General features: G+C 38.9%; 4 protein-coding genes across 4 annotated transcripts; 1 reads left to right on the forward strand and 3 right to left on the reverse strand.

Annotated features, from left to right (window-relative positions):
* The first annotated feature begins 355 nt into the window (after positions 1 to 355).
* Positions 356 to 6716, forward strand: LOC126790441 (putative phospholipid-transporting ATPase 9). The gene is made up of 10 exons (XM_050516674.1): positions 356 to 1632; positions 1981 to 3311; positions 3881 to 3991; positions 4095 to 4460; positions 4550 to 4658; positions 4867 to 5076; positions 5211 to 5336; positions 5437 to 5535; positions 5665 to 5856; positions 5970 to 6716. The coding sequence occupies exons 1-10, from the start codon at positions 1234 to 1236 to the stop codon at positions 6582 to 6584; spliced, it is 3558 nt and encodes a 1185-aa protein (XP_050372631.1). The 5' UTR covers positions 356 to 1233; the 3' UTR covers positions 6585 to 6716.
* Positions 6717 to 7927: 1211 nt separating this feature from the next.
* LOC126790458 (probable calcium-binding protein CML16) lies at positions 7928 to 8928 on the reverse strand. Its single transcript, XM_050516696.1, has one exon. It carries the CDS (start codon positions 8735 to 8737, stop codon positions 8261 to 8263), a length of 477 nt encoding a protein of 158 aa, XP_050372653.1. The 5' UTR covers positions 8738 to 8928; the 3' UTR covers positions 7928 to 8260.
* Positions 8929 to 9594: 666 nt separating this feature from the next.
* LOC126790457 (uncharacterized) lies at positions 9595 to 10509 on the reverse strand. Its single transcript, XM_050516695.1, has one exon. It carries the CDS (start codon positions 10275 to 10277, stop codon positions 9750 to 9752), a length of 528 nt encoding a protein of 175 aa, XP_050372652.1. The 5' UTR covers positions 10278 to 10509; the 3' UTR covers positions 9595 to 9749.
* A 239-nt stretch (positions 10510 to 10748) lies between these two features.
* On the reverse strand, positions 10749 to 14928 carry LOC126790445 (proline-rich receptor-like protein kinase PERK9). The gene is made up of 8 exons (XM_050516680.1): positions 13508 to 14928; positions 12552 to 12962; positions 12384 to 12470; positions 12126 to 12196; positions 11966 to 12042; positions 11671 to 11818; positions 11261 to 11422; positions 10749 to 11165 (listed from the first exon to the last, which is right to left on the reverse strand). The coding sequence occupies exons 1-8, from the start codon at positions 14673 to 14675 to the stop codon at positions 10977 to 10979; spliced, it is 2313 nt and encodes a 770-aa protein (XP_050372637.1). The 5' UTR covers positions 14676 to 14928; the 3' UTR covers positions 10749 to 10976.
* Between the last annotated feature and the right edge of the window lie 2024 nt (positions 14929 to 16952).

Raw genomic sequence — 16952 nt, forward strand, 5'->3', positions numbered from 1 at the left:
TAATTAAACCATAGCAACAAAAAAATTACTGGAATACAAATCCCAAATTTTCAGTAAATTTCTGCTCTGAACAACTTCCCCAGACTCTGAAAGTGTTGGCAACAAATTTCTGGTTAAGCAGGATAAAAAATAACAGAACTTTCTGTTCCTTTTTTTATCATCTGCTTAACCACAAACTCTGCTAATGTGTCATCTTCAATCTTCATCATTCCCTCCTATTGCTTCATTTTAATCAATTAAATTAATCCCTTGTGATTAATAATTGCACTAAGGTAATTATGTTTCCATTTTCTTGGTCTTATTCTAATCACAGTTGGGAGGGAGGGACAAGCAAGAAGACCATTTCCATTTCAGACCCCCTTAAACATTAACACTCTTCCTCACCATTCTTCTCTGCTTCTAACAACTTTTCCCGCGGGTTTGAAATTTCCCAGAAAACTCCATTCTTATTTATCTCTCTCACACATTTTAAGTTTTCCTATCCTTCTTTGTTTTCTGGGAAGTAAGTTGAATTTGGTTGAATATAAATCATAGTACCATACCAAGACCAAAAGCCAAATGCCGCGTCTTTCCTAGAAGCCAAAGTCAAGGAAATGCGAGATCCAAAACGAAGTCTTTGTTCAAAGCCTTCTTCTTCTTATTCTTCTACCTTGGTGAACCCGGATATCTCATTCAAACCTTTCATCTATTTCATGTCCTTCTTGAGCCTTTTTTCATAATTATATATATTCACTCTTTTGGTTTTGCTGCTACAAAAATATAGCTCTTTTTGGGTGCCAAAGCTTTTTTGTAGATTACATAAACTGGGTTGGTCCTGCTGCTACCTGTACCATACAAACCTCTCTGCTTTGCTAGCTTCTCGATAGTCTTTCTGGGTTTTTCTTTTTTTCTATGTGCAGATTCTTTTATTTCATTTATTCTTTTTTCTCCTCTGTCCAGTATTCAAGTTTTATTAATCTCTAAAATTACTGGGATTCTGAGCTCTCTTGTTTTGGGTCTCTGTGTTTAATATTTGTGAACTTTTGGGGTGTTGTGGAGCTGGGTTTGGTCCTTCTTGAACAAAGAAGCTGTCTTTTTACAGTGAGGATTTGCTCAAGTGAGTTAAACTCCACTTGTTTGAGTTGGGTTGTATTTCTGGGTTTAAACTAGTTTCGGTTTCGCATTTAGTACAGCGTCAAAGTTTTGGCCTTTTTAGGTTGGCATTTACTTTTGTGCTAGTAAAGAGAGAAGAAAATGGGGAAGAGTGGTGGGAGAAAGAGAAGGCTGCATTTCAGCAAGATCTATTCTTTCAAGCGCGGTAGAGCTTCTTTGAAGGAGGAGCATTCACAGATTGGAGGGCCAGGATTTTCCAGAGTGGTTTTCTGCAACGAACCGGATTCATTTGAGGCCGGGATTAGAAATTATGCAGATAATTATGTTAGTACTACTAAGTATACAGTGGCTACATTCTTGCCCAAGTCTTTGTTTGAGCAGTTCAGGAGGGTAGCTAACTTCTACTTCTTGGTTACTGGAGTTTTGTCCTTCACTCCTCTGGCTCCATACTCTGCTGTCAGTGCCATCGTTCCTCTGATCTTCATTATTAGCGCGACGATGACGAAGGAGGGGATCGAAGATTGGCGTCGGAAACAGCAGGTAATGACCGTGTTTCAATTGGTTGTCTTTTGTTTACAGTACATGGATTCCATTGTGTATGCAGAGTCAACATTAGGATGTGTTTTCCAGATAGATTTTAAGTATTAGGGAATTCTGAGTTTTCAATATTATATTTTCTGATAGGAGATTGTTTAGGAGTTTCTGTTGATTGTGTTATGTTTTGTGCTTAATCTTTGTGATGTATGGAATGAACCGAATTGTTTGACTTGCTGGAGATTATTGGCAACAGTTGTAATCTGATTAGTACTATTGTATTGATTCTTTCCGGTAGGATATCAGATATAAAAGTTTAAGTTTACTAATGTCGAATGCTTTTTTTTTTTTCAGGATAATGAAGTGAACAATAGAAAGGTTAAAGTGCACAAGGGTGGTGGCGATTTTGACTATACTGAATGGAAGAATCTGAGAGTGGGTAATATAGTGAGAGTGGAAAAAGATGAATTCTTTCCAACAGATCTCCTGTTACTTTCTTCTAGTTATGAAGATGCAATCTGCTATGTTGAGACAATGAACCTTGATGGTGAGACAAACTTAAAGTTGAAACAATCCTTGGAGGTGACTTCATCTTTACAGGAGGACACCAGCATCAGGGATTTTCATGCCATGGTGAAATGTGAGGATCCAAATGCAAATTTGTATTCATTTGTTGGAACTATGGATTTTGAAAAGCAGCAGTATCCCCTCTCTCCTCAACAGCTTCTCCTCAGAGACTCTAAACTCCGTAATACTGAATACATATACGGAGTGGTTATCTTCACCGGTGTTGATACAAAGGTTATTCAAAACTCCACTCCCCCTCCTTCAAAGAGAAGCAGAGTTGAGAAGAAGATGGATAAAATCATCTACCTCTTGTTTGGTGTTTTATTTACATTGGCTTCGGTTGGATCCATTTTCTTTGGCATTGAAACCAGTGATGACATAGACAATGGGGTCATGAAAAGGTGGTATCTGAAGCCAGATAATTCTACAAAATACTTTGATCCCAAAAGAGCTCCTATGGCAGGAATTTATCACTTCCTGACTGCTCTGATGTTATATGCTAACTTCATCCCTATCTCCTTGTATGTGTCAATAGAAATTGTTAAAGTTCTTCAGAGTGTCTTCATCAATCAAGATATTCACATGTACTATGAAGAAGCTGATAAACCAGCTCATGCTCGTACCTCAAACTTGAATGAAGAACTTGGCCAAGTTGACACAATTCTTTCGGACAAGACTGGAACTTTGACGTGCAATTCAATGGAGTTCATCAAATGTTCTGTGGCTGGAACAGCTTACGGCCGTGGTTTTACAGAGGTTGAGAGGTCTATGGGCAGGCGAAATGGTTCACCAGTTCATGAAGCTCTTGCTGGAGAGCAGGATGACACTGCACCCATTAAAGGCTTTAATTTTAAAGATGAAAGAATCATGAATGGAAACTGGGTTAATGAGCCTCATGGAGATCTCATCCAGAATTTTTTCCGCTTATTAGCAGTCTGCCATACAGCCATTCCAGAAGTTGATGAAGTAACTGGCAAGGTTATGTATGAGGCTGAGTCTCCTGATGAAGCAGCATTTGTGATTGCAGCTAGAGAAGTTGGTTTCGAAGTCTATAAAAGGACGCAAACAAGCATATCAGTGAGAGAGTTGGACAGGGCCTCTGGAGAGAAAGTTGAAAGGTCAGTGCATTTCATTGTTTTCATATTGAGTAGAAATCTCCAACAGCCTTATTCAGCTTTATTGAAATCCCAGAACCTCTGCATTGATGTCAGAACCACTCGACACTAGGCATATTAATATAAATTTATAATCTCTTCTGCATTGGAAAAATAAAGTGATATTAGTGCTGTAATATATCAGAGAAATTTTTCTCTTCCTTAATAGGAAGATGGGGCATTTCTGGAGAGAAATATACAGCTTGGCATAGCAATGCATGCTTTAGGCTCTATCTTGTTCATATTAAACTTTTTGGTACTTTCTTGTGAAGTTTTAATTCATTTGACTACCCATTAGCTAGGAGATACGATGATGCACAACCGCTAACCTCAAGCTTCGGTCTTGTTTTGCAAGCTTACTGTACAATAATCAATAACCAACGCATTCTATTACAGTTTTACCTTTGTTTTGCATCTTGTTACATTTCTTCACTTGATTTTGGTGTGTTTCTTCCCACACTATTATTTAGTTCTTAACTGTATTGTACTTGCAAAAAATTAATGTGAGATTATTTTCATTTTCTGGATTGCAGGTTGTACACTCTTTTGAATCTGTTAGAGTTCAACAGCACTAGGAAGCGGATGTCTGTGATTGTAAGAAATGATGAAGGAACTATATTATTGCTCTCTAAAGGTGCCGATAAGTACGTGTCAACTCCCTAAAACCTCAAATCAGTCCCTTCTTCCTTATTTCGAATTGTTTATCAATTTCTAGAATCTAACCAGCTCAGCTCATTTTCTGTCCAGTGTCATGTTTGAAAGGCTTGCTAAAAATGGGAGGGAGTTTGAAGAAGAGACAAAGGAGCATTTGAATGGGTATGCTGATGCAGGGCTGAGGACTTTGATACTCGCCTACCGTGAACTTCAGGAAGATGAATACACAGAGTTCAATGCAAAACTTATCAAGGCCAAGAACTCAATTAGTGGAGACCGCGAAACATTGATTGATGAAGTAACAGACAATGTTGAGAAGGATCTAATTCTTCTTGGTGCAACAGCTGTTGAGGACAAACTTCAAAATGGGGTTCCTGATTGTATCGACAAGCTTGCCCAAGCAGGAATTAAGATTTGGGTTTTGACCGGAGACAAGATGGAAACTGCCATCAACATTGGGTATGATTTATGCACATTAATTACTTGGGGTAAGGTAACCATTAATTTTTATACTGATGAAGATCTCTAACACAATTGTTAACCTGCAGGTTTGCCTGTAGCTTACTCAGACAAGGAATGAAGCAGATTATGATAAATTTGGAGTCTCCAGACATTAAGGTGCTGGAAAAGGAAGGAGATAAGGATACCATCACCTCGGTAAAGCTTTATAAACTTATTCGTATACAGTATGTGTAGTTGTGTACATGTTATAAACTAGATATATTGAAAATGTTTTTTTGCTCAAGTAAAATATTGTTCCAAATCTTGATTGGACTATGTACAACATAAAACTGTAGCTGACACGAGTATTTGAAAAAGTTGGAGATATATGATGCTAATAGGATCCTGCTGACTTATGTTTTAGGCATCACGAGCAAGTGTCCTCCATCAGATGAATAAGGGAAAGGCCCAGCTTACAGCATCAAGTGGGAGTTCCGAGGCATATGCATTGATCATTGATGGAAAGTCTCTTGCGTATGCTCTTGAGGATGATATGAAGTCATTGTTTCTAGAGCTTGCAATTGGCTGTGCATCTGTTATTTGTTGCCGTTCATCACCAAAACAGAAAGCACTGGTATGTTACAAATTGCTATCTTAAAGGGGGACTCTTTCTATATAAGACCTCCATAAGGATGATATCTTGCACTTTTTTTTTAATCAAACTCAGATTTAGGAACTAATTAGTTTTATATGGTGAAATAATAAAAGGTCACTAGACTGGTCAGATCAGAAACTGGGAAAACAACTCTTGCAATTGGTGATGGCGCCAATGATGTGGGAATGCTCCAAGAAGCAGATATTGGGATTGGAATTAGTGGTGTTGAAGGAATGCAGGTAGATTACAGATTCTTCATGTTTTATAATTTGTTTTCTGTTTCTGTAATTTCACTGAACTTTTATTCTTGTAAACTTATCATGTTTATTTTCTTTCCAGGCGGTCATGTCAAGTGATATTGCTATTGCACAATTTCGTTATTTGGAGCGCCTGCTGCTGGTGCACGGACATTGGTGTTACAGAAGAATCTCATCAATGGTAATACATTTCATTTGCTATCAAATAAACTTGAGGTTTTAATTAAATAGACAATTTGGCATGCTTAATCTTCATGCATTCTAGAACTAAAGCTTGACAATGATTTGACGTGCTAAAATTTATTTGCAGATTTGCTACTTCTTCTACAAGAACATCACATTTGGTTTAACACTATTCCTATACGAGGCATCCACAACCTTTTCTGGACAGCCTGCATATAATGACTGGTTTTTGTCACTATATAATGTATTCTTCTCATCTCTTCCGGTGGTTGCCATGGGAATTTTCGACCAGGATGTCTCTGCACGATTCTGTCTCAAGGTAAACTAACTTGGTATACCTTAAAGCATAGAATACAGTTCAGACTGGTATTATCACCAGTGTGTTATGTCCGACTTCACTGAACATACTTTTTATTCTGTTCTCTATGACAGTTCCCTCTATTGTACCAAGAAGGAGTGCAGAATATTCTATTCAGCTGGCGTAGAATAATCGGTTGGATGTTGAATGCACTAATAAGTGCTGTGATTATCTTCTTTTTCTGCATGAAAGCGCTACAACCATGTGCCTTCCATCCTGATGGGAAAACTGCTGGGAAGGACATTGTAGGAGCAACAATGTACACATGCACAGTTTGGGTTGTGAACTTGCAGATGGCACTTGCCATTAGTTACTTCACCTTGATACAACACCTTGTTATCTGGGGTTCCATTGTTCTCTGGTATCTTTTTATGCTAGGATATGGAGCCATGTCACCCACGCTCTCTACCAATGCTTACAAAGTCTTCATTGAAACCCTTGCCCCCAGCCCTTCTTTCTGGCTTATCACATTGCTTGTGCCAATCTCAGCTCTACTCCCATATTTCACATACTCCACACTTCGGATGCGGTTCTTTCCTTTGTATCATAAAATGATACAATGGATTAGGTACGAGGGACAGTCAAATGATCCCGAGTTTTGTGATTTGGTTCGGCAGAGATCTTTGCGGCCAACAACCGTTGGTTTCACAGCACGCTTAGCAGCTAGGGCCAACAAAGTAAGAAGATAGCATAGAATTTGCATCTGGATCAGTTACGTCTCAGAGAATACACACCTCACGAATCTCTATCATTTTTTGAGCGTCAGGACCCTGTACATGTTTGGATTGCATATATAAAACATACGAGATTTTTTGGTTCTACTTGTTCTAGCTAGGAGAACGTAGACCCTGTAGTCAGCTAGCTATGTACAGAAGCAGCATTATTTAGATATCATTTAAGGGGTAGGTTCTTTATAAAATGTAGAGTTGTATAAGCCGAGTGTAATTAGTCATTGTAGATGTCAATAAATTTGCTTTTTCTTGAATCAAAGTTCAATTCCTTTCTTCATTTTTCTTGCTAATTGACTATTTTCGGTCTAATCTCACAACTGTTCCTCTCCTTTCACATCTATCGATTACTGGTTTTGATGACTCAATTACAACTGAACTGCCTGCAAGTCCTGCAATAAGTTTTTTCTTCCTCGAGAATTTGTGCAACATATATGCGTGTTTCTGAAGGATTTGTTTGTGCAATCCCAAACATGCATGAAAATAACTAATTAAAAGGTGTAGGTCTTCATGTACAATATGGAATGAAAAAAATCATAAATGAAATTCTAGCTGGTAGGCAACTTCTTCATTTACAAAATGGAGCATGTGACCTGAACCGAGGGGAAAACTCTGATATCCATGCATATTCGATCAAACTCATATGCAAGGAGAAGAATAATCACTGCTGCAAAAATTGCATCAGACGACGCTTTTATTTTATAACCGTCGTGTGACTGTGATTCAGACGACATTTTTTTTGTTTTATAACCGACGTTTAGTTGGACACTGCCACACTGGTAGGTTGCAGATGAGATTACTCGGATAAAAATTGATAACTTGGATAGAGCATTTCAGAAACAGGTTCCTCAATGCCCCATTCTGGAATTCGTCACTCTGGTTTTATGTGGGATGGACTAGATTTGCAGGCTTAGGATCTTGAAGAGATTCTGCTGCCCTCAGTTTGCTATTTTGTAGGGGTAGCATTAGCTTGAACTTGGCTACAATGAATGGCTGCATCCCTGATCGAGAGCGATGTTTGATTAATACCTTGTTCTGGAAATATGGAAGAGTGAAAGCATTTCTCTTTGTCTAAAGTCTGTGTACGTTACTTTTTTATATTTCTATTTATTCGGTCAGACATATTTTTATACAGTTAACAACTCCGGTCCCTTCTCATAAATCATGCAGATAGCTACAATGAGAGAAATTCTGCTATGCCCCGAGGTATGATAAAAATTGATATATAGGTCACATGATTATTCCCAACAGAAATTGATAAAAATAGAAGAGTGAGAACAATTTGGAATAGTACGTAGGTCGATCAGTTCAAAAGATAAGTAATAACACAACAATTTCTGCGGCAAAATTTACATGTTTCAATTCTATTAATAATTTATTGGTAATTCTCTTCTGATCTTAACTACTAGAAATTCACGCACACACTTTCTATCTTCTTCAAATCATGTACACTTGAAATTCTCTTCTACATATAAAAACATGCACATAATTTAGAAGATTAAAGATAAAAAGAAGAAGAAAATTTCAACTAATAAAAGTCAGCTTGCATTGAAAGAGTCAGGTCATCCCATAAATGACGAACGAAACACGCCTAAAGTGGTGGCTCCCTCTCCTAACCGCCGGCCACTTCCATTCTGTCATATTCCGAGAAAGTTAGCGGCGGACCGTGACATGATGGTGGCGAACTCGTTGAAGCTGATGACACCGTCACCGTTGGAGTCGGCCTCCCTCATCATATCAGACAACTCCCGGTACGTTAAGGGGTGTCCCATCTTGGCCATCGACCCCGCCAGCTCGGCCGCCGTTATGTAGCCGTTACCGTCGCGGTCGAACGACCGGAACACCTCCATGAGTTGCTCTTGGTTCACCAGAATCTCGTCGTTCATATTCGGCAAGATGGCGTTTACCAACTCCTCGAACTCAACAGCGCCGTTTCCATTGGCGTCCATGTTGTTCAGCAGAACGTGGAGCTGGTCGCCGTGGGGCTTGACACCGAGGGACCGGAGCAGCGCCCCCAGCTCCAGGTGGGTTAGGCTGCCGTCGGAGTTCATGTCAAACCTCATGAAGATGTCTTTAAGCTGTTTGAGCTGTTCGGTCTCGAGCCTCGCCATCATTATATTTAACAACCCGAAATCGAAGAAGAAACTAAGAAAACTCGGAAATGAAAGTCGTCTGAGAATTTAAGGATATAGGTTTGAAAACATATAGGGTTTGCGGTTGTGTTTATGTTTGGGGTTATGGAGTTAGGAATTGGTTGAAGGGGTTCGACTTGTTCTATGATTTTGTTAATGATCGAATAGAAATGTCAAAGGGGTATGGTGGCTATCTTCTTCTTCATTTTCGGTTTTTGTTAAGCTGAAACTGAAAAGCGCGTTGTAGTAAAATGCTATGAGGGTAGATGAATTATGAACGTACGTAATAATTAGAAGGGTTCGTCTAGTAATTTTACCGAGGGTGATTATCTTTATTTAGTTAATTAAGTATGGTATTATTACTATTTTGGTATGGAGAATTTTGAAATTTTCTAGGGTCAACTATCGTTTGGAACTCTCCTACCAAGTCCAACGCGTTCCACCATTGTTAACGACTCAAGATTTATTTACCCACCTTCATTCATATATTCTTCTTCAAAGTAAATACAGTAATGAGTTGAGTAAAATTAGTAGAAGAATTTATCCGTTTTGATGTAAAAATAGAGTTGCAAGTTTGAGTATACAACAATCTTTTTCTTGTAAAGTTATATAAGCAAATTCAAAATTCGAAGATGAAGTGGTCAGTATGATGGAGTGTAAATTAATCCAAGTCGAACAAGAAAAAGAATTTAATTTGAAGATAATTTATTCAAGACATGTTGGCATCAATGGAAAATTCTAGATTGAAGTCTTGAAGCATCTAATTAAGGCTCTGATTTGACATGCAATAATATAAATGACGTCAGCTCCGACTTTACGTACTGAAATAGATAATAAAATTCTGAAGCTCAAACCAGCTCATTCCTTCCAGAACTTGTTCATCAATGGCGCTGGTTGCTTATCTGCAGAACCCGATCCAAACATAATTACATGACGAACTTTGTTCATCAATGGCTATCTGACCAGGCTATAGCTAGCTAAGCTGCGTTAGTACTCAATAGCTAACTGAGTCAAACCTTTGATTCATTTCAATCAAATGATATCGTACAAAACTAGGGTTGAATTGATCGTCTTTTCCTAAACGATGGGTTGGAGAGAAACCCAGTTCTCCTCCACCCCAAAAGCTTCCAAATCCAAACTCTCCTCTCTGATACATCTCCTCTAGAACCTTGTCCACCTCTTCTATGCAACAACTGCAACTGTGGATTTCCTCCGTAGATCTCATAGATTCTCCGAGGATACTCACAATGTCGTTTTCACATTGATATACTGTTCTGCTTTCCACAACAATCCCTTTTTTCTTTCTTTGTTGAAGCTTCTTCATGGTGTAGGCCCTTGTTTTCTTGATCAACTTGCAAGGAAGCTTGAAGAAGATGAAGATGGTGATTTGGAGGACCAAGCATTGGCAGCAGCACGAGATCACAACGCAATCTGCAGCGAGCATGTTGCAATCTTCCATGGTGGCAAAGAAATCGGGAGGAAGAGGGTGATGGTGGTGAAGAGAATGGTTTAGAGGAGACATAGGGGAATAAGTTCCTTGCCTCCCTTGGAGGTTATGGGAAGGGTGAAGCAATCAGAAGGGAAGGGTGAAGCAATCAGAATTGTATGTGGCACATAGCTTATGAAAAAAGCTGTACATGGGTCTATACTTCAATCATTGCCAAACCTCAATGGAACTATAGCTTAGGAGAGGGGTTATCCAATATAATAGAGTATTGGATCATTGGATGTGAAGGGAACCAACGCTATTGTTACTTGGCTTCTACTGCTTGGTCAAAGATTTCTTAGACAGCTGTTAAGAGTTCCAGTTTCAGAGAAAGATCTCTCTTCCTTACTGAAAACACCAGCAAATTAGTTTTTAAAAAATTGGCAAATCCAGATTCACATTACATCAAAGTTAGAGCAGATTCCATCAGGAAAAAAAAAGGTTAGTAGTTCACATACCAACAATCGGGTTAGAGACTTTCAGAAATGGATCCATAGCTAACAAAATTGATTTTATTAATTTTATAGCACCAAGGCAAAGGTCATGGCAAGATAATTACAGGGGCAAAAAATAGCAGTGCAGAAACTACTATAAGACAGGTTGAAGCAAAAAATGACCCTTTACATGAACAAGAAAAAGTATGTGGTTTTAGTCTCTACATCTGATGCAGGCAGTTCAGGTTGCAGAAAAATCAGGGTCTCTGCTGAGACAAATCATGATCTCTTTACATATATACTATACCTCACGACTATATCCTTCTCCTTGGCTAAAAAAATCTGTACTGTAATTTTGACTACCAAATGCCATTCTCTGAAACAATCTAATCTCAGCTGATTGTTGAGCCGAGTTGAATGCCTCACTTTCTCCCACTTTCATTCCATTGGTTAAATCGGCTGCGGCCATACTATCGAAAGCTCTAACAACCTGACAAGTGTAAGAATGCTAAGAAAGATGAGTTCACTCTAGTCAGTCTAGTGTAGTGAATGAGCTACATAAGAAATTAGTATGAGCTTTATTACCTGTCCCATTCGTGGTCTCTTAGCAGATGAGTGTCGCACACAAGCAGCAGCAATCTCAATCAGTCTGAACACTTCACTTTCAACATAGTTCTTCTGAAGCCTTGGATCAACCAAACCATCAAATTCCTCATTGTCAAGAGCATAACCCAATAAGGGTCGAGCCTGAGAAGTAAAATGAATCTTATTATCAGGAAAGCTGGGAATTAAAAATTGATCAGATAGTTGCACTTGAAATGGACCTCATCCAATAACAGAACTTCAACCTTAGCTGTGAGGTTATAATTTATGTTCGACTTCAAAAATATCACATGTGAAATATCAATTTCCTGTCCTAAGAACAAGTAAAAGTAATATTTAATTATTTATAGTTTAGCAAATAGAAGATATAACAAGATTGATGATAAGTTTACCCATTCAACTAGACTCTCATCTCCCAACGGTTGGGCCGCATCCACAGCCTTCCGTCCAGTAATCAATTCCAGAAGCACAACTCCATATGAGTACACATCAGATTTCTCAGTCAGTTTTCCACTTGAAGCATACTCAGGGGCGACATATCTGAAAATCAAGCGGAGTCAATATACATCTAGCACAACATTATATTCTATTTATCTCGTAACAATATAAGTACAGGATTCCTGAAGAATAGGTACAAGTGTATAACACAGATAGTACGCATATACAAACAACACTAGGCTCACATACCCAAAAGTTCCCATGACACGTGTACTTATATGTGTGTTTGCATCCAGACACAATTTAGCAAGTCCAAAATCTGAAACCTGTATGGTAAAAAGGAGAATGGTCATCTACTGGTTACCTGAAATTGAGTATTGACATGTACTCATAGAGAAGTTATGCATACCCGAGCTTCAAAATTGTTATCTAATAGAATGTTTGACGACTTGATATCCCTGTGAATAATACGAGGATGACCTGATATTATGTGAAACAAAGTAATTAGCAAATAAACATGTCGGCCAATAATCTATTGCATGAAAATATTAAAAATAAATAAAGAAATTATAGTAACTGCAACACTTGGTACCAAGTTCTTTAATTTCTTGTGGAAATGAAATCCAGACTCAGTTATTTGGACTAGATACTAAGGGTAGAAAATTACAGTCTTCATGAAGATAGGCAATTCCACGAGCTGCACCAGCAGCAACTTTAACACGTATGGCCCAGTCAAGAACTGGCCTACCTTCACCTGTGATTTTAAGTGCAAGAATATGAGTACATCAACCACCAACATTAACTAATTCTTCAAAGCTTGGGGGTATATATTTACCATGAAGATGGAAATAGAGGGTATCATTAGAAACATATTCATAGACAAGCAGCCTTTGGTTCTCAGAAATGCAGTAGCCCACCAGAGAAACCAAATGGCGGTGGTGAATGCGACTAATAGTCTCAACTTCAGCTTTGAATTCTCTCTCACCCTGACTCCCACCCATTTTCAATTGTTTTACAGCCACCACTCTGTCATCAGGCAGTACTCCCTTATATACAGAACCAAATCCACCTTCCCCCAAGAGATTCTGAGATGAAAAGGCATTTGTGGCCTTAACTAGTTCATCATAAGTAAACCAAGGTCTTGAATTGCTTCCTGCTCGTTCTGCAGGAGAATTCACGAAATCACTGCCAGAACCACTCCCTATAAGGGGAGCTGAAGAATGTGTCTTCAAGAATGATGATGAATCTGGGAACAAGTTACATAAACCTTATTAGTTCATTTGAATGATTTCATTTTCAAAACAATTAATGTTACATCTGAAAGCATGCTAACCACCGTACTCCTTATAAGTTCAGTTGATAGGGTACAGTCAATTTAACCATAACCTGATTTCCTGTTCTTTTTTTGAAAGTACATCCTGATTTCATGAAACTAGATAAGAAAACATGATAAATATATCGAAGAATCAAACAGAAAAGATCTAGATGAACGACTTGTACACTGCGCTATATTTAACTTGTACATCACTGCACCATACAGATCATTTGAAAAGGTAAGAACTGTAAGACATTACTATCCATATTCGCAAGATGTAAATTCATAGCACACTATTTGGCTATAAACCATCCCCACATGAATGTAACCATATATAGGAAGTGAGTCAAACACAAATACTCAAACAAGTCGTATCAGAAGTGTCTATCGTTCTAAGTGTGACAAACTAAAAATACTGAGAATGTAGAGAGGGAAAGTACATATATAACATGATAAAGTAAGTTACCAAAATTTACCGGATCGGGTAGAAGATACCATTGGTGATGGCATAACATAACCTCCAGATCCAGAAACCTTTTTCCTTTGCTTCCTCCTCAAGCACCATACAGCAAATAGAATGAAGCTAAGCACTACTATCCCTGCCACTACACTAATTGCCACTGCACCTCCAGTGCCAATACCCTTATTACTCACGGCATTTGAACTTGGTGACACAGTAGGATTGGAATCGGTTGGGTTTGAAACACTTGATGGCGGGCTTGGAATCTGAGGAGTTGGTGGTGGAGCATCATCTGGGGGTGGAGGTGGTGAGAACAGTACTTTGGGAGGTGGAGCTGATGACTTTGGAGGTGGTGCTGAAGGAGTTGGTTGAGAATCGGGTGGAGGGGGAGTGTTGGGGCTTGAAGGTGGGGGTGAACTACTGGGAGGCTCTGATGCCGGTGAAGGAGGCGAACTTTTAGGAGGAGTTGGCGCTGGTGGTGGAGGTGAACTTTTGGGTGGCTCAGCTTTTGGAGGTGGTGGTGAACTCTTTGGTGGGTCTATAGGTGATGGTGGTGGTGAACTCTTTGGTGGGTCTACTGCTGGTGGTGGTGGTGAGGCTTCAGGGGGCTTTGTTGGTGGAGGCGGTGGTGATGTTTCAGGGGGATTTGTTGGTGGAGGTGGAGGTGGAGGTGGAGGAGACTTAGGTGGCTCTGATGGTGGTGGAGGTGAACTTTTGGGGGGTGTTGATGATGGAGGTGGAGGTGAACTCTTAGGAGGACTTAAAGCTGGCGGTGGAGGTGAACTAACTGGCTGCAGTGGAGGTGATGAACTTGCAGGTGGATCAGACACTGGTGGTGGTGGGGAAGGTGAACTCTTTGGGGGGTTAGATGATGGAGGGGGTGGAGAATTTGAAGCTGGAGGAGGCACAGTGGATGAAGAAGGCGGTGGCGGTGAGGCTGGTGGATCAGACTGTTTACTCACTGGAGGTGATGGTGTAGGTACTAAAGGAGGGGATGGATTTGGAGGTGGTGCTGATGATGATGTAGTTGGAGGAGGAGCTGATGGAACATCAGGTGGTGGAGATTGAGTTGTGGAGTTTGAGGAATCAGGTGATTCTACATTGGGCTGTGGTGGTCGTGTTGAACTAGTAGCTGGTGGAACAGCTGAAGGAGATGAGTTCGGAGACGGCGAATTGGTTGCCATCTATATAGAACCAAATCCAGATATACAGAACATAAAATCTCCTATTCCACAATCTTCATCAAACCATCATTCCACAATCTTTAACAAATCATCATCAAATTCTCAATCTTTTTCACCAAATCCAATGTTCCAATACAAAAGCCAAAATTGTGATCAAACCCCAGTTATCAAAATCAAGTCTTTATCAAACCTCAACACTCCCCCAAACCTCAAAAACTCAAACTTCCCTATCACCAAACTCCACCAACCAAACCCTCCACCCCTGAATTCGTTTACAGCCAAAACCCAAATCAACACAACATAATAACAGCACTTTTGTCTCTAATTCCAACCAAACTGAAACAATAGTTCTACAAAACCATTCACTGATCTCACTCTAATGTGTTCACCACTTAAAAGTCTCAATCTTTCGGTGACCAAGTGAAGCCATATAAAGTATCCAAATGTGGCAAAACAAAAGCAGAAATCTCGGAAGGTCTAACCTTTTTTTTTCTCTTCACCAACTCGCTGTTACTTGTTCTTCAATGATTACCAAATCCACACGTGAGCTAATTGTCCTCCCCAAATTGCAGCCAATCTTTAATCTCTCGAGAAGAACTGTCTCTGAACTGAAGCAGCTCAACTCACACAGAGAAGACACGGTTTGTAGGGTCAGAAACTCCCTTATGTGATAATGACCCCAAAGAATACAAGTGTTTAATGATAATAACAAATTGGTTCCTAATACTTTTGGTTTGGGAAAATCATTATCATGATAAATTTCCAAAGAAAGAATCAAAATCATAAATGTCTACCTACATCCCCATATTTTAAGCTTTTCTTAAACATCCATTCGGTACGACGCAACGTAAACGTAATGCTAGTGTTCATATTGGTCAGCGCTCTCATTATAATCTTCGCAAATTTGGACCTTTTCCACTTTTCAAAAATATGGAAAATGATAATATAATTATGCATATGAAGCTTATGCGTTATGAGAATCGTTTTTGTGAAAATAGATTGAAATCATCATTGTTTTATGGGAGAATTTTAACAACAGTACACCAACTCCTCACTACTCATAGTTATAGTTAATAAACTTTCAAAAATAGCAGTTCAGTACATGAACTAGAGAAAGATCCACATTTTCAGTACATGCCGTTAAATACACTGTTAAGCTCATGTAATCTTTCAAATTTCAAAGGTTAAGTTGGTATTTTTCCTTGTCTCCCTCCCCGTTTTTCATCTTCTGCTGTGAATCCACTGCATCAAAATCAATTCTAGATAAATGGTAAATGTTTGGATTGTTGAAGCTTTGATAGGTCATATGTGGTGTCGTGGTGATGTGATCAGAGGTCGGGTCTGGGCCAGATTATTCTTCTCTTTGGTATGTATCAGCCTCTTTCTTTTTCATATCCAGCTTAAAATGGATAAATGAAATTATAAGAGGTGAAGAAGATGCAGATTTGGTATCATATGGGCATGCTCCTGAGATAATGTTGTTGCTTTTGGAATAGATCAGTAGCTATGTGAAATTGTGAATTATGTATAAGTGGGATCAAAGTATCAAACAATGAATTTATCCAAATAAAAGAGTGAGATCGACACGATGTGCTAATGAATGGGTCTGGGGGTTTTCTAGGTAAGTTGGTTCTTGCATATGGGCATGAGTTTTTATAAAGGTAGCTAATAATGGTCTATAATCTCTGTTAGGGTTAGTAAGTTGATTTTATTCTTGAAAATCAGCGAAAATGAGAAAGAAAAAAGAGGAGAAAACAGTAGGATGCAAAAAAAAAAAATAGTCTGCAAAATATATAAGAATGGAGAACAGATGAAGAAGAGACTATGCCCAGAGAGAGAAATGGGTGCCCCTAGAGAAGAACACAAAAGAGACAAATTTACCCTTGAAACTATGTCAACTAACACATCAACTAACGGTGTTATGCACGGCATGTACCGAAAGTGTGTTATGTTTGTTAGTTCATGTACTGATTTGTTAGTTTTAGAAGTTGAGTAACTATAATTATTAGTGGTCAAAAGTTGGTGTATTGTTATTAAAATTTTGTCTTGTTTTATTTAGTATGATGATTAAATTAGATTAATATTCCCACCTCCCCTAAATGCTTGTTTTGTCGTTAATTTGATATCATAAACAAGTAGGGCATTGCTGTAAGTTGCGCGTACTTTTTGGCATTTTCTATATGGAGCCATGAGATTGACCGCATTTATAATGCTTGCTGCATATCCAGCTTAGTTCTACGTATATATTTTTCATTTTAATTAGATTTTGATGACCCC

This window comes from Argentina anserina, chromosome 4, assembly GCF_933775445.1.
Source record: "Argentina anserina chromosome 4, drPotAnse1.1, whole genome shotgun sequence".
NCBI classification, from domain to species: domain Eukaryota; kingdom Viridiplantae; phylum Streptophyta; class Magnoliopsida; order Rosales; family Rosaceae; genus Argentina; species Argentina anserina.

Bases quoted from the DNA above. Each gene is read 5' to 3' on its own strand.
- LOC126790441 (XM_050516674.1), top strand. From the start codon at position 1,234: ATGGGGAAGAGTGGTGGGAGAAAGAGAAGGCTGCATTTCAGCAAGATC. The intron at 5,077-5,210 runs GTATGTTACAAA...AAATAATAAAAG, and splicing joins CACCAAAACAGAAAGCACTG to GTCACTAGACTGGTCAGATC. The intron at 5,337-5,436 runs GTAGATTACAGA...TTTTCTTTCCAG, and splicing joins GTGGTGTTGAAGGAATGCAG to GCGGTCATGTCAAGTGATAT.
- LOC126790458 (XM_050516696.1), bottom strand. From the start codon at position 8,737: ATGATGGCGAGGCTCGAGACCGAACAGCTCAAACAGCTTAAAGACATC.
- LOC126790457 (XM_050516695.1), bottom strand. From the start codon at position 10,277: ATGTCTCCTCTAAACCATTCTCTTCACCACCATCACCCTCTTCCTCCC.
- LOC126790445 (XM_050516680.1), bottom strand. From the start codon at position 14,675: ATGGCAACCAATTCGCCGTCTCCGAACTCATCTCCTTCAGCTGTTCCA. The intron at 12,197-12,383 runs GTAATTTTCTAC...ACATAATATCAG, and splicing joins TGCCTATCTTCATGAAGACT to GTCATCCTCGTATTATTCAC. The intron at 11,423-11,670 runs GTAAACTTATCA...TTTACTTCTCAG, and splicing joins ATGAGAGTCTAGTTGAATGG to GCTCGACCCTTATTGGGTTA.